This window comes from Ranitomeya imitator, chromosome 1 (genome assembly GCF_032444005.1).
Source record: "Ranitomeya imitator isolate aRanImi1 chromosome 1, aRanImi1.pri, whole genome shotgun sequence".
NCBI classification, from domain to species: domain Eukaryota; kingdom Metazoa; phylum Chordata; class Amphibia; order Anura; family Dendrobatidae; genus Ranitomeya; species Ranitomeya imitator.
In genome coordinates, this window is record NC_091282.1 from 128,547,382 (window position 1) to 128,570,590 (window position 23,209).

Genomic DNA, 23,209 nt, shown 5'->3' on the forward strand with positions numbered 1-23,209 from the left:
TCAGAGGAGAAACACTTAACTGATTCACTAGATGTATTATATTGGATACTTTCTCTTCTGGTAGACGACACTCTTGCTTTGTCGAGTCTATTACTATCCCTAAGTACAGCTGCACTTGAGACGGGATAAGCCTGGACTTTTCCAGGTTCAGAAACCATCCTAGATTTGATAGGGCTACCATCACTCTGTCTAGTTGCTGGCTGCAATGAAGAGAGGAACTGCCCATCACTAGTAGGTCGTCCAAATAAGGCACAATCAATATGTTTTGTTCCCTTATATGGGCCATTACTTCCGCCATTAATTTTGTAAATACCCTTGGGGCAATGGCTAGACCAAACGGAAGAGCTCTGTATTGGTAATGTTTTAATCTCCCTTGTATCATCACTGCCACTCTGAGGTACTTTCGGAACTCCGGATGTATTGGCACGTGATAATACGCGTCTTTTAGGTCTATTACAGTCATGAAACAAGACGGGATAAGGGATCTGACACATGATTTTATTGTTTCCATTTTGAATTTCTCTATCACCAGGTATTTGTTTAGTTGTTTCAAATTTATTATCACCCTGAAAGTCCCGTCCGGCTTCGTTCGAAGAAAAAGTGGGGAATAAAATCCCCTCGTCTCTTCCTGTTGTGGAACTTCCTGTAAGACTTTCTTTTCCAGAAGACTGAGAACTTCCCTCTGGATACTCAGTTGCTCGATCTCCGACTTTCTTTGTGGTGTAACCACAAACTGACTGTGTGGCATTGTGTGAAAGGCTGGTTTTAGGCCCGTCTTTATGATGTTTAAAGTCCAGGCACTTCCAGAAATTTTTTCCCAGGTTTGAAGAAAGTGAGTCAGTCTCCCTCCTACCTGGGGCGCACCCTCATTGTGGCTGTTTTTTATAGTCCGGTTTGTTAAACATAAACCCTCCTTTTTTGAATTTTCTGTCTTCCCACCCCTCCTTTTAGTTTTTTGGGGGGCGTCTTTGTGTGAACCTTCTCCCTCGAAAGGGCCGCCTGTAAGACTGATTTGGGAATCCTGGAAAGGCTTTCTTTTTATCCACCGCTTTTTCGAGGACATCGTCTAGGGTGGGACCGAACAAATATTCCCCTTCACACGGTATGGAACACAGCTTGGCTTTAGTTTGCAGATCCCCCGGCCAGCACTTCAGCCATAATGCTCTCCTAGCCGCATTTGAGAAAGAAGCTGATCTTGCCGTCAGCCTAACTGAGTCTATTGAGGCATCTGCTAGATACGCAGCGGCACCTCTCATTGCTGACACTGAGTCCAGTATAGACTCTCTCGGGGTTTTATTTTTTAATTGAGTCTCTAAATGATCTAGCCAGACCATCAGAGCTCTCGCTGTACAAGTAGCAGCTATACCGGGTTTTAGCCCCCCGCTGGCGGCCTCCCAGGACCCCTTTAGAAAGACATCGGCCTTTTTATCCATAGGATCCTTGAGGGTTCCCATGTCCTCAAAAGGCAGAGCGAATTTTTTGGAGGCTTTCGCAATGGCGACGTCTAATTTTGGCGCCTTTCCCCATGATGCGCAGGCTGGGTCGTCAAATGGGTATTTCCATTTGGGTGTCAACAGTACTTTTTTGTCTGGTCTTTTCCACTCCTTTTTTATTAGGGTTTGTATTTTTTCGTTTAATGGGAATACTCTGTACTTCTTTTGTTCCAGGCCACTAAACATTAGATCTTGTACGGATTTTTAGGAACGAGTGTCCGCCAGGCCCATTGTCGCCCTAACCATTTTTACCAGTGCATCCGTTTCATCTATTGGGAAACAGTTGCGGCCGCTTTCTGAAGATGCGGAGGAGGATGCTGAAGCTGTAGAGCTATCTGAATCCTCACTCGTGCTATCTCCCTCGCTGGAGCTGTAATCTGGAGTTTTTTCTTTACGTTTTCTTTTACGGTTTTTTACGCTTTTTAGTGCGTCTGCCACCTGGGTTTTAATTAAGTCTTTTAATTCAGATGTGAAACTCGGCGTCTCCTCATTAATGGTGTTCCTAATACATGACGCACAGAGTTTTTTAACCCACGAATCTGGCAAATCTGCTGAACAAAGTGGGCACACTTTATGTTTACTTTTCCCTTGGCATTTCTTTCCCTAGGAAACAATAAACCCCTATTAGAATATACACTTTCACGGAGGTCACTTACCCTCCTAATGTGAGGAAGATACCGGTTGTGGCTTTGAGGATGCCTCCTCCACTTGAACCACCGTCTCCCTCCTGGATCCACCAGAGCCTCTGCTGCGCTGGGATCCTGAGCTGCTGCGCTGCGTAGGTTTACGTGACGAATGGCGCTCCTTCGGATTCTTTGTCACAGGGGCCTGTGAAATTTCTTCCACCGACTGCTCTATTCCACTCATGGTGGTAATTACTGAGCAGCGGTATGCCCCTTTTTTTCCGGTTTTTATGCTGACAGAGCGGCGCCAGGTAACTTCCGGTTTACCCAGAGGTACCTTGCGCCGACCCCGGAAGTGACCCCCGCGCCTGCGCAGTAAGTTGCCGGACCTCGCGCGCGCTCACTACTTGCCGGCTCACAGGAGGGACGGAGCTTCTGCAGCCGCCGCTGCACCCTGCGGCCTGCCGCTTGTCGGTGACCGGCGTCACCACCCCCTGTGCGCCTCATGGACCGGCGGAGGAAACCTCCAGGTAGCCGCCGCTACCTATTACCGACCACTCCATTGAAAAGAGAAGAGGCAGGCTCGGTAACCTCTTCACTGCCTCCCCTCCGCGCATATCCACGAGGCCCGCCGACCCCGGAACGCGCCTTCAGGGAGGAATCCACCTGAGACCGTGGCAGGGCCCCCCGCTGCCTGAACTCGGCCCGATGGTCCCTGGACTCCTGAATGGTGAGCTGTGGGATCCCCGTCGGGGACAGGAAACCGAACTGAGGTGGAGGAGAGGTCCCGCCTTTTTAACCTGTGGGTTTCCTGTCCCTGAGGGCGGATCCCTCTCTCTCGTTAGTGCCGTCATGGGGTAAGAGAAATGTAGTCTTCAGTTTTCTTCCACGTCTCTCTGGTTAGGCTTTACATTTTAAAGCATTGGAGATCATTTTAGCGCAACAGCCTATCACTGTCTGCACTTCATAAGTTTTACCCTCTCCAATCAACTTTTAAATGAAAGTGCGCTGTTGTTCTGAGCAATGTCTCAAACGACCCATATTTCTCAGGCTTTCAAGGAGAAATGCATGTACAGTACAGACCAAAAGTTTGGACACCTCATTTAAATATTTTTCTGTATTTTCATGACTATGAAAATTGTACATTCACACTGAAGACATCAAAACTATGAATTAACACATGTGGAATTATATACTTAACAAAAAAGTGTGAAAAAACTGAAAATATGTCTTATATTCTAGGTTCTTAAAAGTAGCCACCTTTTGCTTTGATGACTGCTTTGCACACTCTTGGCATTCTCTTGATGAGCTTCAAGAGGTAGTCACCGGGAATGGTTTTCACTTCATAGGTGTGCCCTGTCAGGTTTAATAAGTGGGATTTCTTGCCTTATAAATGGTGTTGGGACCATCAGTTGTGTTGTGCAGAAGTCTGATGGATACACAGCTAATAGTCCTACCGAATAGACTGTTAGAATTTGTATTATGTATGTGAATTCTGTATGTGAATTAGACATACCGTATATACTCGAGTATAAGCCGAGATCTTCAGCCCATTTTTTTGGGCTGAAAATGCCCCTCTCGGCTTATACTCGAGTCATGGTCAGCGGGTGAGGGGGAGCGACGACTGTCAAATACTCACCTGCTCCTGGCGCGGTTCCTGCATGTCCCATGGTCTCCGGCACCTTCTTCCTCTGTTCAGCGGTCACTGGTACCGCTCATTAAATTAATGAATATGGACTCCACTTCCTTAGGGGTGGAGCCGCATATTCATTACTGTAATGAGCGGTACCAGTGACCGCTGAACAGAGGAAGAGCTGCGGGCGCCCGGAGACCATCTGTCTGGGAGAAGCTGCCAGAGACCACGCCGGGAGCAGGTGAGTATTTCATATTCACCTTTCCCCATTCCACCGCTGCTCTGTCTTCCGCGTCCTCTGCAGTGACTGTTCAGGTCAGAGGGCTCGATGACGTATTAGTGTGCGCGCCGCCGTCTGCCTTAACAGTCACTGCGGAGAGACGGGACGCTGAGGAGCAGTGGGCAACAACGAGAGGTGAGTGTCATTTTTTTTTTATTGCAGCAACATTACATGTGGCATGTTCTTATATGGAGCATCTTATGGGGCCATAATGAGCTGTATGGAGCATTATATGTGGCACATTGTTATACGAAGCATCTTATGGGGCCATAATGAACTGTATGGAGCATTATATGTGACACATTGTTATATGGAGCATCTTATGGGGCCATAATGAGCTGTATGGAGCATTATATGTGGCACATTGTTATATGGAGCATTGTATGGGGCCATAATGAGCTGTATGGAGCATTATATGTGGCACATTGTTATATGGAGCATCTTATGGGGCCATAATGAACTGTATGGAGCATTACACGTGGCACATTTTTATAACCAGCTTCTCCACCATGACAGAAGATCAGCTCTCCACCCTCCTGTCAAGATCACACCTCACCACCTGCACGCTTGACCCGCTCCCGTCCCACCTCATCCCTAACCTTTCCACGGTCTTTATCCCAACCCTACCGCACCTCTTCAACCTCTCACTCACAACAGGTGTCTTCCCCTCATCCTTCAAGCATGTCAAGATCACACCCATCTTCAAAAAGCCCTCCCTCGACCCATCCTCTGTGTCTAACTATCGCCCGATATCTCTTCTCCCTTATGCCTCCAAATTGCTGGAGCAACACGTCCATCTTGAACTGTCCTCCCACCTCCCTGTACTCTTGAACTGTCCTCCTCCTGCCTTCCGTTCCCATCACTCAACTGAAATTGCCTTAACTAAAGTCAGCAATGACCTACTAACTGCCAGGAGCAAGCGACACTACTCTGTCCTCCTTCTCCTGGACTTGTCTTCTGCCTTTGACACTGTGGACCACTCCCTTTTGCTACAAATCCTCTCATCTCTTGGCATCACAGACTTGGCCCTTTCCTGGATCTCGTCATATCTGACAGACCGAACATTCAGTGTCTCCCTCCCCCACACCACCTCCTCACTTCGCCCCTTGTCAGTCGGTGTTCCTCAAGGCTCTGTTCTAGGACCCCTACTCTTCTCCATCTACACTTTCGGCCTGGGACAGCTCATAAAATCCCACGGTATGCAGTACCATCTCTATGCTGATGACACGCAGATCTACCTATCCGGAGCTGACCTCACCTCCTTACTTACCAAAATCCTGCACTGTGTCTGCTGTTTCAGCCTTCTTTTCTGCTTGCTTTCTACAACTGAACATGGACACAACAGAATTCATCATCTTTCCCCCATCTCACTCTACCCCTCCACCAGACCTATCCATCAATATCAATGGCTGCTCACTTCCCCAGTCCACACGCCCGATGCCTCGGGGTGATCCTCGACTCTGCCCTCTCTTTCAAGCCACATATCCAAGCCCTTGCCTCCTCCTGCTGTCTCAAACTCAAAAATATTTCCCGGATCCACGCATTCCTTGACCGCAACACCGCTAGTGCATGCCCTTATCTCCCGCCTCGACTACTGCAACCTCCTACTCTCTGGACTCCCCTCTAGCACTCTGGCACCACTCCAATCCATCCTACACTCTGCTGCCCAACTAATCTACCTGTCTCCCCGCTATTCCCCAGCCTCTCCCCTATGTCAAGCCCTTCAGTGGCTTCCTATCGCCCAGAGACTCCAGTTCAAAACCCACAAAATGACATACAAAGCCACAACCTGTCTCCTCCATACATCTGTGACATGGTCTCCCGGTACCTACCTACACACGCAACCTCCGATCCCCTCAAGACCTCCTTCTCTACTCCCCTCTCATCTCTTCTTCCCACAAACACATCCAAGACTTCTCCCGTGCTTCCCCCATACTCTGGAACTTTCTACCCCAACACATCAGTATTGGGGTCAGTATTGGGACCTGTTCTCTTCAACATATTCATTAATGATCTGGTAGAAGGTTTACACAGTAAAATATCGATATTTGCAGATGATACAAAACTATGTAAAGCAGTTAATACAAGAGAAGATAGTATTCTGCTACAGATGGATCTGGATAAGTTGGAAACTTGGGCTGAAAGGTGGCAGATGAGGTTTAACAATGATAAATGTAAGGTTATACACATGGGAAGAGGGAATCAATATCACCATTACACACTGAACGGGAAACCACTGGGTAAATCTGACAGGGAGAAGGACTTGGGGATCCTAGTTAATGATAAACTTACCTGGAGCAGCCAGTGCCAGGCAGCAGCTGCCAAGGCAAACAGGATCATGGGGTGCATTAAAAGAGGTCTGGATACACATGATGAGAGCATTATACTGCCTCTGTACAAATCCCTAGTTAGACCGCACATGGAGTACTGTGTCCAGTTTTGGGCACCGGTGCTCAGGAAGGATATAATGGAACTAGAGAGAGTACAAAGGAGGGCAACAAAATTAATAAAGGGGATGGGAGAACTACAATACCCAGATAGATTAGCGAAATTAGGATTATTTAGTCTAGAAAAAAGACGACTGAGGGGCGATCTAATAACCATGTATAAGTATATAAGGGGACAATACAAATATCTCGCTGAGGATCTGTTTATACCAAGGAAGGTGACGGGCACAAGGGGGCATTCTTTGCGTCTGGAGGAGAGAAGGTTTTTCCACCAACATAGAAGAGGATTCTTTACTGTTAGGGCAGTGAGAATCTGGAATTGCTTGCCTGAGGAGGTGGTGATGGCGAACTCAGTCGAGGGGTTCAAGAGAGGCCTGGATGTCTTCCTGGAGCAGAACAATATTGTATCATACAATTATTAGGTTCTGTAGAAGGACGTAGATCTGGGTATTTATTATGATGGAATATAGGCTGAACTGGATGGACAAATGTCTTTTTTCGGCCTTACTAACTATGTTACTATGTTACTATGTTACATCAGACTCTCGCCTACCATAGAAACCTTCAAAAAAGAACCTGAAGACTCACCTCTTCCGACAAGCCTACAGCCTGCAGTGATCCTGAAGTTACTGAACCGCCGCGCAAGCTGCCCTACCCTCTCCTAGTGTTTCATCACCCATCCCCTGCAGACTGTGAGCCCTCACGGGCAGGGTCCTCCCTCCTTATGTACCCGTGTGCCTTGTTATCTACTCAGGTTTAATGTATTTGTCCATATTTGCCTCGTATTCACATGTAAAGTGCCATGGAATAAATGGTGCTATAAAAATAAATAATAATAATAATATGGAGCATCTTATGGGGCCATAATGAACTGTATGGAGCATGAAATGTGGTACATTGTTATATGGAGTATCTTATGGGGCCATAGTGAACTGTATAGAGCATCATATGTGTCACATTTTAACACAACCTACTGATGTCTCAATCAATTTTACTTTTATTGGTATCTATTTTTACTTTTGACATTTACCAGTAGCTGCTGCATTTCCCACCCTAGGCTTATACTCGAGTCATTAAGTTTTCCCAGATTTTTGTGGCAAAATTACGGCTTATACTCGAGTATATATGGCAGTGTTCCCCAACTCCGATCCTCAAGAGCCACCAACAGGTCTTGTTTTCATTATTTCCTTAGTATTGCACAGGTATTGCACCTGGACAGGCAAGCATTTAATCACCTGTGCAATACTAAGGAAATCCTAAAAGCATGACCTGTTGGTGGCTCTTGAGGACAGGATTTGGGGAACACTGATACGGTATCTCCCCTATATATGCGCTACCAGCTCCTCATTGTCCATAACAACCAATTACAGTGCAGCTTTTATCCACCAATGCTGTTTAAAGAAATGAAAGCTGAGCTGTGATTGGTTTGTGTGGGAACAAAGACGGTTTCTCTTTTACACAGTGCAGACAGGGGGCCGGGTTGCATTTGTAGGTTCGAAGTGTCCATTATTACAAATATGGACAGAAAGATTTACGCTATTAATTAGAAAAACTAATAGTAGTTTTGTGGCCGATATGTCTGTGCTTACTTTGCTGTGCCTATCACATGGCCGACCAGCAGTCGGAGAGGAGGATCGCTGGTCCACCTTTGCCAGCAGCAGGTGCACTAAGCACATGTTCACCCTGTGCAGTGAGGACGGCACAACCGTACACGCACTGTCTCACTGCACAATGAGACTGTTAGAAGAATAGGAGGTGTTTATGGAGCACGTGCGACCTGTCATTAAAATAATACAGGATGTATCCGTGGGCAACCAAGGTAAGAAAAGCCTCTGACATGCACATTTCCCAGAGGAAAAATCCAGAGCAGCAAGCACTTTTTTAAAAAATTGATTGCATTTGACAAATTTATTTATTTTAGGATTTAAAGCCACTGAGCAATGATTCATATTGAGGGAATAGCCCCATAAAAATCTCATATAACCAGGAGCTGAGCTAAATATTATGCTGCGTTCAAGCCACAGATGCCATGAAAATGTTACATTAAATCTTAAACACTTAACGACCAGAGGTATTTTTGGGTTTGCATTGTCATTTTTTGCTCTCCTTCTTGCCAGAACCATAGCTTTTTTTGGGGGGTCAAAATGGTCATGTGGGGGCTTGTTTTTTGAGGGACAAGGTGTACTTTGGAACGACACAACTGGTGTGCTCCTCTGGGAAATATGCAAACTGTCCCTTCAGAGAGGAAGAGGACTAGAACTCTAGTGCCACCTATAGGAAGTAGCAATCCAAAAAGTCAATATCGGCCCTTTAATGAGCCTTGTCACCTGACTTCTAAAGTAATTTCACTTGATAACGTAACCTCAAAAATATTGCAAAAAACTGACAATTCGTTAGCAAAATAAATAAAAATACTAATTCAAGTCATCAGTATAACCAAAACCAAAGAAATAAGCAGGAGCATAAATTAGTATAAATGCAACGTGTAGGAGCATCTTCACACTGTGGCCACGTAAAAATACAAATCCCAAGATAAAAACAAAATTAGCACATACCCTGAAGTAAGTAAATAGTAATAGTGCATGCAAATAACACAGAGCACTTCGTAAACACTGTTCTTGATCAAAAAAGCGTAAAAGCCATTGCACCCCTACAAGGTGTCCCCATCGGGACGGTCGTGTCCTCCAATATTAAAACCCCACCTAGTGTCAGACGACCTCAGTGTAGATGGTGGCAGATCAGGACCGGACCCTGTTTGCCAAGTACCAGATGTTATTCATATGCACTATTACTATTTACTTACTGCAGGGTATTTGCTCATCTTCTTTCTAATCAGTATAACCAATTACATAGCAAAATAACAATCAGAAAAAAAATGTCTAAAAGTAAAATTACTTTGTCAGCAGCTGCTGTGTTTAAGTCTTCATTTTTCTTGCTATTTAATGGACTCAAGGTCTTGGGAGATGGTTTTACCAGGTTTGGCACGGGCCTAATAAGTCGGCCACGTCGTAGCTGAGCTGGCTTGATGGAGGCAGATTTTTCTACAGTGGTACTGGGGGTAGACAAAATGGGGAACAGAAGTCAGAAGTGTGAATAATAATCTGAAAATTTAATGACTTTAGGAATTAAGTCTTTTCAAACACGGCGGTTTAGACATCCCTCCTGTGGATGTGCCATAAAGGAATGAGAAAGGACAAGCTCTTTATAAAGCTAAACATGGCAGAGATTTTCTTTCCTACTTACTGTCCAGCTTCTTTACAGACATCACCAGCGGTGGACGTATCAGGCAAGTCCTGAGTTTTAGAGAGCTCCGTAGTGGAGGTCTCTTTTCTCACAGCTTGGCCAAGGTTTGGACTAGGTTTTGGAAATCTTCTGCAGATGGGTTTTAAAGAAGCTACTTTGCCTTTTTCTGGATCATTTACGAATTCTTTAGGCCTTTAAAAAAAAAAAAAAAAAAACAGATTCACTGGCTTGATATTTACAGATTGAAAGGAGGGATTTTTGGTACTTGCCGTAAAATCTCTTTCTTTGAGCCTTCATTGGAGGACACAAGTTACCATGGGTGTATGCCGCTGTCGCTAGGAGGCTGACACTATGCAAATAAGGAAAAATAGCTCCTCCTCGGCAGTATACACCTACCGACAGGCACAAGTCAACTCAGTTGGTGAAAAGCAGTAGTAGGAGCAAATACAAAAACTCAACCTAAGTACCAACCCAAAACAACGGCACATTGGCCAACGCGGTACAACATTAAGGGAGGGTTCTGTGTCCCCCAATGAAGGCTCCAAGAAATAGATTTTACGGTAAGTACCAAAAATCCTTCTTTCTTTCTCTCCTCATTAAGAAACACAGGTTACCATGGGATGTCCAAAAGCAGTCCCAAGGATGGGAAAAGTATGCAAAGAGAAGAAAACTTAGGTCGGCCGGTGGGAAACCGCCGCCTGCAGTATTTTCCTACCCAGGCCTGCATCAGCAGAGGCATGAGTATTCACCATGTAAAACCTCACGAAAGTGTGAGGGGACGACCAGGTTGCGGCCTTGCAAACTTGCAAAGTCGAAGCCTGATGACATATGGCACATGAAGATCCCACAGCCCGGGTAGAGTGAGCCCTCACCCCCGGAGGAGGAGGCTGTTTGTCCTGAACACGGTATGCCTCCAGAACCGCTGAACGAATGCAACGAGCGATAGTGGATTTAGAAGCTGGGAACCCCTTTCGACGACCTTCAGAGACGACAAACCTGGAATCGGACTGACGAAAAGAAGCAGTCCTAGAAAGGTAGGCTCGAATAGCCCTGACCAAATCCAGCATGTGGAGAGATCTTTCCAAGGGCACAGAGAAGGAAGGACGATGTCCTCGTTTATGTGAAAGGCAGAAACTACCTTTGGCAGAAAGGAAGGAACATGTCAGAGGACCACCTTACCCTGCTGCAGAATCAGGAAAGGAGAACGGCAGGACAATGCTGCCAACTCGGAGACTCTCCTAATAGGAGGTGATGGCGACCAGGAAGGTCACTTTCCATGAAAGGAGGGAGAAGGAAATGTCCTTAATTGGCTCAAAAGGCGGACGCTGGAGGGCGCCCAGGACAAGGTTGAGATCCCATAGATCAACCGGAGAATGATAAGGGGGCGATATGTGCGCGACGCCCTGAAGGAAGGTCTTCACCTGTGGAAGGGAAGCCAGATCCCTTTGGAAGAGAACGGACAAAGCAGATACCGGACTCTTTAAGGTTCTTAGGGAAAGGCCCGAGTCGAGACCCGTTTGTAGAAAATCAAGGACAGAGGAAAGAGAAAATGTCATAGGAAACAAACTTTTGTCTTCACACCACCGGAAGAAGGCTTTCCAACACCTATAATAGATGCGTGAAGATGCTGGCTTTCTTGCCCTGATCATGGTCTGTATGACCCTGTGAGGAAAACCTGCGTCCCTTAGGACCGCGGCCTCAAGGCCATGCCATTACATTCAGAGACCGAGAATTTGGGTGAAAGAGGGGCCCTTGTGATGGAAGATCTGGACGGTCTGGAAGCCTCCAGGGGAAGTCCGAGAGCATGTTCACTGGCTCCACATACCAGGCTCTCCGTGGCCAATCTGGAGCTACTAACAGAACGGGGACCCCCTCTACCTTTATCTTTTTCACGACTCTTGGGATCAAGGGAAGAGGTGGAAACAGATAAGGAATCTGAAACTGGGACCACGGGATCACAAGTGCATCGCAACCGACGGCCATTGGGTCCCGGGACCTGGCTACCCTACTGGGGAACCTTGTTGTTCGTTTGAGAAGCCATTAGGTCGAAATCTGGAACGCCCAACCTCTGACAAATTTGATTGAAGACGGTGGGGTTGAGAAACCATTCGCCTGACAAGCCCCTGACGACTCAGAAAATCAGCTTCCCAGTTGTCCACCCCTGGAATGTGGATGGCTGATATAGCGGGCACATGGATTTCCACCCAACGCAGAATCTTTGCCACCTCTACCATGACCTACTTGCTGTGAGTCCCGCCTTGGTGGTTTATGTAAGCCACGGCTGTGGCGTTGTCCGACTGAATGCGGACCGGCTTGCCCGCGAGGAGGGACTGCAAGTGGAGGGTGGCAAGGAGGATTGCCATGATCTCCAAGAGTGATTGGCAGGAGGGCTTCCTGAACATTCCAGCGAACGTGCGCTGTGAGATGGAGGAAGACCGCTCCCCAATCCTGAAGACTGGCGTCGGTGGTGATGACCTGCCATCGGAGAGGGAGAAAGGACGTCCCACGCAGGACAGAGGCGGATAGCGTCCACCAAGTGCGAGACTGCCTCACATTGAGAGGTAGGCGAACTGGATGATCCAGGGAAAGTGTGCTACTGTCCCAGGTAGACAGGAGGGCCAACTGGAGTGGGCGTGTGTGGAACTGGGCATTAGTTACTGCTTCCATGGAGGCGATCATCTTTCCCAGTACTCTCATGCAGAGCCAAAAGGGAAAGAGGGACTGGGCGCTTTAGGGCTTTGATTCCCTGCCGAAGAGATAAGAACTTCTCCTTTTGAAGGAAGACTTGAGCTTGGAAGGTGTCGAATTCCATGCCCAGGAACACGAGACGATGAGTTGGGATCAGGGTCGACTTCTCTGTTGATTATCCAACCGAGACGTACCAGCGTGTCCATAGTGATCTGGAGACTCTGGTCGCAGTCTCAGCGAGAAGGGCCCTTGACCAGGAGATAGTCGAGATAAGGGATTATGAGAATCACTTTTGAACGAAGGATAGCCATGACCGCAGTCACGGCCTTCGTGAAGACCCTGGGGGCAGACGCCACACCGAATGGGAGTGCTGTGAACGGGTAATGGTGCTCCTGGATCGCGAATCGTAGGAACCTCTGAAGCTGTACACAAACAGGAATGTGTACGCATACTGAATGTCCACAGAGCAAAGATATTCCCCCGACTCCATGGAGGCGATCACCGAGCACAAGGACTCCATTCTGAAGTGGCGAATCCGAAGGTGGCGATTCAACTGCTTGAGGTCCAAGATTGGCCGGAGCGAACCGTCTTTTTTCGGGACTACGAACAGGATCGAGTAAAACCCTGAAAACCGTTCGTGGTAAGGAACTGGTACAATTACCCCTGAGCTGAGGAGAGAAGAGTCTGCTTGGAGAAGCCCTGGGACATGAGAAGGCTGTTTTGGTGGACGAGAGAGGAAGAAAACTCTTCCTGGGAGTGAAGGAAATTCTATCTTGCAGCCGGATGTAACCATCTCCCTGACCCAGGCATCGTCGACCACCGATAACCAAGTCTCCCTGACAAGAAGAAGCCTGCCTCCCTCCCTGGAAAGATTTCCAGGTGAGGGTGACCCGTCATTTAGAGGAGAATCTGTGACTGTGTGTGGGATCTGGAGGGCTTAGAGGGGCGTCTCTTGGGCCTCCAGTGAGGGGTAGGCTTGAAGGAAGGTTTCCTTCTTTACCCTTGAGCGGAAGAACGGTCCTGCAGGGAGGAACCGCCTGAGGAAGAGAAAGGCCAACAGGGCCGAAAAGGCTGGGGTCCCTTTCTATTGAAGGGACGTCTTGGTCTGGATTGGGGCAGAGAGGTGCTTTTACCACCGGTGACATCCGAGATGGTCTGGTCCAGATTGGTCCCAAAGAGCCTGGAACAGTAGGCCAGTGAGATGTTTTAGATGCCGGGTCTGCGTTCCACGCCTTTAACCAAAGGGCGAGGCGAATTGCAATAATGTTGCTATTTGCTCTTGTGGAGCATGCAGCCGCTTCCAAGGAGGCATTCAAGAGGTATTTACCCACGTGGGCAACCTTATCTGCTAAATCTGCTAGCTCCTCTGTATGAGCTGCTGCCACGATGCCCGGAGAAGTATCTTGGCCCAGGCAGATACGGCTTTCGCCACCCAAGTGGAGGCAAAATTAGGACGGAGAGAAAAGCTAGACGCCTCAAAGGCCCGATTTGGTTAAAGCCTCAATTTGTCTGTCCGTAGCGTCCTTGAGAGACACCGCATTAAGAATGGACAGAACTGTTTGCGAGGATAAGCGTGATACCGGGGGCTCCACCTTAGGGGATTCGGACCATTTGCTGACCAGGTCTGAACTAAATGGGTATAGAATGTCCAATCGTTTTCTTCCCAGGAAACATTTTCCGGGATGTTCTAGAGGTAGTATTTTCAAACTCTTTGTGATTGTGAAAAACTCTGGAGGGACGTTTCACCCGTTTGAATGAAACGGAGTCGACCCGAGTAGCCGCATCTTCCTCTTTTATTGCGAGGGTTTGAACAATAGCCAAAATAAGGCTACCTACCATGTCCTGCGTCCCAGAAGTCTGATCCGCATCCGAATCAGGCTCTGACTGAGAAGCTACATCCAAACCTGACGTCCACCTCCGAGGAGGGGGAACGGGTAGAGAGGGGTATTCTGGACGCCGCAGATTCCTAGATCTTTTTCGTCCTGATCTGTCTCTGTGAAGGTCGTGGTCAGGTGTGTGCGAATCACCATGGGAAGCGTTCTTAGCACTGGTGGCAGAGTGATGCGGCATACGTTCCAGGACTTGTACCAGGGACTGTGATATTTTAGTCAGGTCTGAGACTGACAGACATGGCAACGGCCCACTCCGGAGGGAATGTGTGCTCTCATCCCGGGAGTTAGAGTTCTCCTGAGGAGCAGACATGGTGGAAGGATTGCAGGACGGACAGAAGGGTGACGGCTGGCCTGAAGCCCACTTTCTTTTACAGCGGGAACAATCGTAGTGAGTCACTGTATGATTGTAGCCGGAGACCCCTGCGAGGTTGGGTATAGGTAGAGCCTGTGTGACAACTGCAGCAGGACGTTATAGCAGGACGTTATGAAGATGATACTGCTGAGGGGAGTTAAGCCAAAGTAAAGTGGCCAAGGATGGAAGTGTGCAGAGGCTACCAGACACCCAGCGATTATGCAACGGCAGCGCAGGTAGCCGTGTCCCCCGCCGGGTCACTGGATGCTGCAGGAGCGCAGGAAGCTGTGTCTGCCAAGATGTACACTGTGCTCCCTGTGGCCATGCGACGTGCTGAAGCGAGCGGTGGACAGGGTTATTGTCCTGGGGAGACAGAGATGACAAAGCCTCCCTTTAAATGGCCTGTCAGTCCGGGGAGCCATACTACCTGCTTGTGAATCCGGCTCCACTTCATAGAGGAGGATCGTGTCAGGAGCCCTCGGGAGAGAGAGGATCCTGGGAGAGAAGATCCTTCTTCCCGCGGCATCTCCTGACAGCGCAGAAGACGGCGTCAACCCCTTACGAGAAGGGGGGAGGTCAACAACGGTGACCTCAGTCTTCCTCTCAGCCCTCTCCGAGGGGTGAGGACAGGAAAATGCGAGGACTGGCCACCAAGAGTCATCATGAAACACCCATAAGAGTGACGGGGACATAGTCCTGCTGGCGGGTCTGAGAGTGGGCGATGTGGGTAATACCACACTGCTCTCTCGGTCGCGTAAACGTAGGAAAAACAGGGTGAGAAGCTGCACCCTGTTACCTGAAGAAATGAATCTGAAAGAGAAAAGGAAAATGATTAATAAGCACACAAAAAACCCTGTAAAAGATAATAGTGCGGATCTGTTGGTTAGATCCAGGTCCGCCTCCTACAGACACTAAGCAAAAACTGAGTTGACTTGTGCCTGTCGGTAGGTGTATACTGCCGAGGAGGAGATATTTTTTCCTTATTTGCATAGTGTCAGCCTCCTAGCGACAGCAGCATACACCCATGGTAACCTGTGAAAGAAATCCATATAATGACATACAAACGAAGCAGAGGAAATTATTCTAGGAAAGGAGCCTGTTTCAAATTAGTTTAAACCAAGCGCGGCACATTGTGCGGATTTTAAGATGAAAGCAATGATTTGTCACATGGGCCTGCAGAACACATGTTGTTCTGGCAGCCAGTATCAGACAGATAGTCTCAATTCTTATACATGTACAATGCCGAAATGAATATCACTTACTGGGCAAGTTCTGTAACAACTCCGTCACATGTATCCTTTATCACAGACGATTTATTCTCTGGATCTGTTAACATTTCCGCATCCACTGAAATATTGGAACCATCCTAAAATTACAGGAACATATCAAAATTATTGTTTTAATCTTATACCAATGGTGTAGTTATTATAAATGCCATAGAGCATATACAGGGGTTGGACAAAATAATGGAAACACCTGGAAACATCAACAAAAGTAAGTTTAATATGGTGTAGGTCCACCTTTTGCGGCGACTACAGCCTCAATTCTCCGAGGTATGGATTTATACAAGGTGTGAATTGTTTCCAAAGGAATTTTAGCCTATTCTGCAGTTAAAACACCCTCCAGCTCTTTGAACGACGATGGCGGCGGAAATCGACATCTAACTTGAAACTCTAAAATCGACCATAAATGCTCAATAATGTTGAGGTCTGGGGGATTGTGGGGTCCAGATGAGATGCTCAACTTCATTAGAATGTTCCTCGTGCCATGCTTTAACGATTCTAGCTGTATGAATTGGTGCATTATCATCCTGAAAGATGGCGTTCCCCTCCAGGAACAGTGCTTGAACCATTGGATGCACTTGGTCGCTCAAAATGCCTAAATAATCTCGGCTGTTAATTCTTCCATGAAGGGATATCATTGGCCCGGCGGATCTCCACAAAACAGCACCCCAGATCATCACAGAACCTCCACCATGTTTTAAGGTTGGGAGAAGGCAGTCTGGATGAAATGCTTCTTTCGGCTGTCTCCAAACGTACACTCGGCCGGAGGTTGGAAAGAGGGTAAATGATGATTCGTCTGAGAATATCACATATTTCCACTGCTCGAGGGACCAATTCTGGAGGTTTCTACACCACTCTAAACACTTGGAAACATTTGTCATTGAGAGCAGCGGTTTTCTAATTGCAGCTCTTCCGTGAAATCCAGATTTGTGCAGCTTCCGACGAACAGTTTTCGTGGAAACTGGGTTCTGTAGGTGTTCATTGAGCTCAGCAGTGATTTGCGGAGCCGTGGTCTTGCGATCCTCTCTCACAATTCTTTGAATTTCGTCTGGACCTGTGCTTTGCCGCGGACATTTTTCCTTCTCTTTCAAATGTAGTCATTACTTTGGAGACAGTACCTCTTGACACGCCAAGCATTCGGGCACTTTCTGTTACATTAGCGCCTGCCATACGAGCACCAACAATTTGGCCTCTTTGAAAATCCGAGAGGTCTGTCATTGGTATCCGGTTCTCATCAATGTTCTTATAATTATGCAAAACAAACAGTTAATTTACATACACATATCACATAACACAAATAATCAACTACAAAACATTACCGTATGTCACAGTTTGCATACTTATCACAGGTTCGAAGATTATGATGCCAAAACGTTAGGCGTTTCCATTATTTTGTCCAACCCCTATATTTACCGCTGAACACCACTAATACAGTTTCTATAAATCGGAGTTAAGGGAACAATATATAGCTTGCTCTGCTACGCCATTCGCTTTATTGGTGTTGGACTTACAGAAACCGTGTCAGCTCAGTTGCTCTCGGATGTCTCTGTAGTCTCAGGCTAGGTTCACATCACGTTAGGGCATTCCGTTTAACGGATCCGTTTCTAAGCGGCACTAACGTTATGTAAAGGATCCGTTAACGAGCCCAAAGACTTCAATTACGCATCCTAACACATGTCAAAATTGGCATGCGTTAGCGATGGTCCGTTACTTTGTGACGCACCTTCGAACACGGACTACTGCGTTTTCGGGTACGTTACGGCAAATGAACAGCGAACGGAAGCGTTCGCTGTGCATTGAACTCTATTGCCAACGCATGCTGACGCAATGCAACCATGCGTTAGCGCAATCGCAAAAAATAAGAATTTGGGACACATCGTTCGCGCATCCGTTTAACGGATCCGTTAAACGGAATGCCCTAACGCGATGTGAACCTAGCCTCACAGGGTTGTCACTGGGGAAGAGTTTCAGCCATGAAAAGCCAAGGATGAAATAACCCTTTTGGGCGGCCATACAGCTTCAATAGTAACCAGTCGTACACACATTTGGCTGAATGCCGTCCTTCTCCTACACATGTGGTGCTGCTTGACCGATCACCTGATCTCAATGGGGAGAGGGGAATACAATCACTGCCAGAGTCACATTATTATTCAACATTTCTTACACTGTCTCCCTGCACAGCAGACACGGGTGGAGCAGTCACTGCTGATCTTGAAACAGATTTGCTTAAATTTGGCTTCGGTCTTTGTAGTCTACCCCTTGTCACAATTTGTTTCAACGTCTTTCTTTCTTCATCAGATGCATTTTTTTCTCTCTCAGTTCTGTAAAACAGATCAATGATTTTAGCTGGCTTGTAATTTGGGTTCAAATAATGCATTAAATACATAACTCTATAAAAAGTGTCCAAACACCCTGTTCCTGCTCCTAGATCTGTGAATAGAAATCTTACATCCTACAGAAACGGGGAGAAAAAAAGATAAGGGGAAGGGGGGAGAAGAGGAGGGGAAAAAAAGAGAAAGAGGAAAGAAGAGGAGGGGAAAAAGTTGAGAAGGGGAGGGGTAAAGATGAGAAGGGGAGGGGTAAAGATGAGAAAGGGAGAAGTAAAGATGAGAAGGGGAGGAGTAAAGATGAGAAGGGGAGGGGTAAAGTTGAGAAGGGGAGGGGTAAAGTTGAGAAGGGGAGGGGTAAAGTTGAGAAGGGGAGGGGCAAAGTTGAGAAGGGGAGGGGCAAAGTTGAGAAGGGGAGGGGCAAAGTTGAGAAGGGGAGGGGTAAAGATGAGAAGGGGAGGGGCAAAGATGAGAAGGGGAGGGGCAAAGATGAGAAGGGGAGGGGCAAAGATGAGAAGGGGAGGGGCAAAGATGAGAAGGGGAGGGGCAAAGATGAGAAGGGGAGGGGGCAAAGATGAGAAGGGGAGGGGAAAGATGAGAACGGGAGGGGGAAAGATGAGAAGGGGAGGGGGAAAGATGAGAAGGGGAGAGGGAGGGGGAATGAGAAGGGAGGGGAAGAGTCTCAAGAACCAGAACTCCAACAATCATAGGCAATTCAAGTGCCATGATAAGTAGGCAAAATCAAGATGGAAGTTGCTCTTCAAGTTTAATGTCTCCCTCCTAATAAGTGCGGCATTTTAAACAAATATTTCTATGCATCATGTTGGTGATATTATCACATAAAAAGTTTCTAATGTGATGGGATAAATTAAATGGCTATCATAAAACAGAATCCAACAGACGATTGGTCACAAATTCTATTGCATGAAGGACCATAAATCTAGGTCTATTGTCAGAAGTGATCTTCAATCATACTAGAATAAAGCACTTTAAAACTCAAGGAAACTCGGAGTGACAATGAAATGTGAATGAGATGGATACACAAAAACATACATGGCAGGTGTAGACTCCACAGACGTCCCGGGAGATGCGCCATCATCAGATTTTTTCATGGTAAGAGAATCCTCTCCAGTAACAGAACTTTCTTCATGATGTTTTGCCAGCAAGGAGGTTGCTCCTGCTTCATTCCCAGGAACCTGCCAACAGAGAAAGGAAGAAAGAGCAGACAATATGTCAAGTTTATTTTTCCCATAATGCTTGAGCCCTGTCAGAATTTCAGCACCAAGAATTATCCACAGAGCTGGGACTAAATTAAAACCGTTACCAAAGTGCTTCTTACATTTACTGAGTTTGCAAAAAGGTCTCCAGACAGGCCTGTCCTTTAGCCACTTTCTTTGGCTCATCTCTTGGTGGCTGTCGTCACGTGCCATACACTGCTGGCCCCACTGCTCAGCGCGGAGCTAGATTGGCAGTATTATGGCACGCGAATGCCACAGATTGGCTGCAGTGGTCGATTGCCTGCATTTTGAAAACAAAGACCACTGGAGCATTCATAATGTGCTGGATGGGTAAGGGCTAAAAAAAAAAATGAGAAATGGGGAACCATTCCTTCTTTAGGAAACTTGTTACTATGTAAAAGCAATGCAAAAATCTACCTAATAAGCAGGAAAGTCACATCCTAAATATATCTTGGAAGTTACAATTGCTTTATAATAGTGTTCTAACACTTTAATCCCTTCATGTTGTGGCAATTTTCCGTTTCTTTGCTCCCCTTCTTCGAAGAGGCATAACTTTTTTTACCTTTACATCAATATAGCATATGAAGGCTTGTTTTTTGTGGGGCAAGTTGTTATGTGATGCAGGAAAAAAAAAAGGCCAATTTCACAATTTTTTTGGGAATGGTAGGGGGTTACTTACCATATTTACTAAAACTGACCAGGCAATATCATTCGGCAAGTCAGTCAATTTTTTTTTATAATTGGCGAAAAATAAATTTGAAAATGCATAATAACAGGGATTTTTGTGTGCTCATCTTAAAATCCTTTTCTCCGAGCCACTCATTGGGGGGTGTTATGCTGCTGCCACTAGGAGGCTGACACTATGTAAACACAAAGAGATTCGCTCCTCCTCTGCAGTATACACCCACACACAGGCTCCAGCCAAGCCAGTTTAAAGGGAACCTGTCATCCCGTTTTCTCAGATTGAGATAAAAATACTGTTAAATAGGGCCTGCGCCGTGTGTTACAATAGTGTATGTAGTGTACCCTGATTCCCCACCTATGCTGCGAAATACATTACCAAAGTCGCCGTTTTCGCCTGTCAATCAGGCTGGTCAGGTCAGGTGGGCGTGGTGACATCGCTCTTTTCTTCCCCAGCTTTCCGTTGGTGGCGTAGTGGTGTGCGCATGTCCAAGTTACGAATCCACTGCGCGCACGTGAAGAAACAGCCCGCGATCTGCGCTATTACCCCGCGTGCGCAGATGGAGTGCATCTCGGCTTCAGGAAAATGGCCGCCGCGATCTCCATCTGCGCACGCGCAGCATTCCGCGGCCATTTTCCTGTAGCCCCTTGCAGCAGAGCACTCCATCTGCGCACGCGCGGCCCCAGGAAGATGGCCGCCCCCACCGATGACAGGAGTAATAGCGCAGATCGCGCGCTGTTTCTTCACGTGCGCGCAGTGGATTCGTAACTTGGACATGCGCACACCACTACGCCACCAACGGAAAGCTGGGGAAGAAAAGAGCGATGTCACCACGCCCACCTGACCTGACCAGACTGATTGACAGGCGAAAAAAGGCCACTTTGGTAATGTATTTCGCAGTATAGGTGGGGAATCAGGGTACACTACATACACTATTGTAACGCACAGCGCAGGCCCTATTTAACAGTACTTTTATCTCAATCTGAAAAAACGGGGTGACAGGTTCCCTTTAATGACAGAGCAGTAGGAAACCAATAACATTATATAAGAGTGTAAACACGACAAACTAAAGAACATACTCAAGCCATCAGTCCAACAGGGTGGGTGCTGTGTCCCCCAATGAGTGGCTCGGAGAAAAGGATTTTACGGTGAGTACACAAAAATCCCTGTTTCTCCTTTGCCTCATTGGGGGACACAGGACCATGGGATGTCCTAAAGCAGTCCCTGGGTGGGAAACTGACAGAACAGATCAAACCTCAAGCATCAGATGTCTAGAGATGCGCTACTGCCGCCTGCAAGATCCGTCCCAGGCCCGCATCTGCGGAAGCCTGAGTGTGAATGTTGTAGTGCTTCAAGAAGGTGTGCAGACTGGACCAAGTCGCAGCCTTGCAAGCCTTCCACCAACACCTGGTGCCGAATGGCCCAGGAGGCACTCACTGCACGAGTGGAGTGTGCCTTAATCCCCGCTGGGATAGGCTTGCCTCTGACACAGTAAGACTTCTGAATAGCCGAGAGTATCCACCTGGCTATTGTGGACTTGGAAGCGGCGAGTCCCTTTTTCTGTGACTCTCAGGATTAACAAATAAGGCGTCCGTGTTAAGGAAGGACACAGTCTGTGAGTCATACCTTCTGAGAGCCCTCACCAGGTCCAGAGTGTGAAGGGCCTTCTCAAAACTGTGCATTGGTGTTAGGCAAAACGAGGGCCGTACAATGTCCTCATTAAAGGTGAAAGGAAGAGACCACCTTGGGCACAAAGGACGGGGACAGCCTGAGAAACACCTTGTCCTGGTGAAAAATTAGAAAACGAGCTTGACAGGAAGGATCAGCTAGTTCCAATACCCGCCTGATAGATGTCAACGCAACAAGGAAGGCAACCTTCCATGAAAGGAGAGTCAAAGACATGTCCTGCAGCGGCTCGAAAGAAGCCTCTAGTACTACACCCAGGATCAAGTTAAGGTCCCAGACATCCATCGGCCTTCTATAGGGGGGCACCATGTGGGAGATCCCTGAATGAAGGTCTTCATCTGCATCTTGGAAGCAATCAGATGCTGGAACAAAATTGATAGGGCAGAGATCTGGCCTTTTGAGGGAACTAAGCGCTAGGGCTGCGTCCAGACCAGTCTGAAGGAACCGCAAGATAGTCAGAATGGAGAAGACAAGAGGAGAACGACCGCGTTCCCTGCACCATACGAAAAACGCTTTCCAGGTGCGGTGATAAAAGCGCCCCCAAAAGGTTTACAAGCTCTAGTCATAGTGGAAACCAGCTCTCAGGAGAACCCAGCTTGGGTTAGGACCCAGGATTCAATAGCCAAGCCATTAGAACACAGGGCCCTTGCGTTCTGGTGGCAAAGCAGGCCCTGGGAGATCAAATCTGGTCGATTCGGGAGTCGCCAAGGAAGGTCTACAACGAGCTGCACCATCTTCATGTACCATGCCTGGCGCGGCCAGTCCGGAGTGACTAGGATCGCTGGAACCCCTTCCGCCTTGATCTTCCCGATGACTCTCGGAAGTAAAGCAAGTGGGGGAAACACATACGTAAGACTAAATTGACGCCACAGAAGGACCAGTGCATCCACCCCAATGGCCTCTGGATCCCGGGACAGAGCTAAAAAACATGGGCATCTTGGCGTTTAGTCTTGATGCCATCAGATCCACGTCCGGAGTCCCCCAGCAATAACAAATCTGTTGGAAGACCTCCAGATGAAGTGACTACTCTCACAAGGTGAGACCCTAACGGTTGAGGAAGTCTGCAGCCTAGTTTTCCACACCCTGGATGTGAACCCCTGAGATGACTGAGTGGGTCCATCTCGGCCCAGAGTAGAATGTTTTGCACCTCACGCATTGCCGCCCTGCTGTGGATGCCCCCCAGATAGTTGATATATGCAACAGCCGTGGCATTGTCCAATTGTATTCGGATGGGGCGACCAGCCAGGAGGTGATGGAATTGCCGCAGGGTCAACTGAATCGCCCAGATTTCCGGGACGTTGATCGAAAGAAGCTCTTTCTTCAGGTATCTTTCCCTCCTCAT

General features: G+C 47.5%; 1 protein-coding gene across 3 annotated transcripts in view; it reads right to left on the reverse strand.

Moving 5' to 3' along the window:
• Positions 1-23,209, reverse strand: part of BDP1 (BDP1 general transcription factor IIIB subunit) — a 197,800-nt gene that overhangs the window by 65,740 nt on the left and 108,851 nt on the right. For 2 of the 3 annotated variants that reach the window (XM_069750670.1, XM_069750679.1), the window contains exons 26-30: positions 19,315-19,457; positions 18,099-18,255; positions 15,914-16,017; positions 9,720-9,911; positions 9,372-9,528 (exon numbers count right to left, since the gene is read on the reverse strand). In XM_069750670.1, the coding sequence (XP_069606771.1) occupies positions 9,372-9,528; positions 9,720-9,911; positions 15,914-16,017; positions 18,099-18,255; positions 19,315-19,457 (753 nt within the window). The remainder of the gene's footprint in view (positions 1-9,371; positions 9,529-9,719; positions 9,912-15,913; positions 16,018-18,098; positions 18,256-19,314; positions 19,458-23,209) is intronic. The other variant, XM_069750688.1, reaches the window with a different exon arrangement.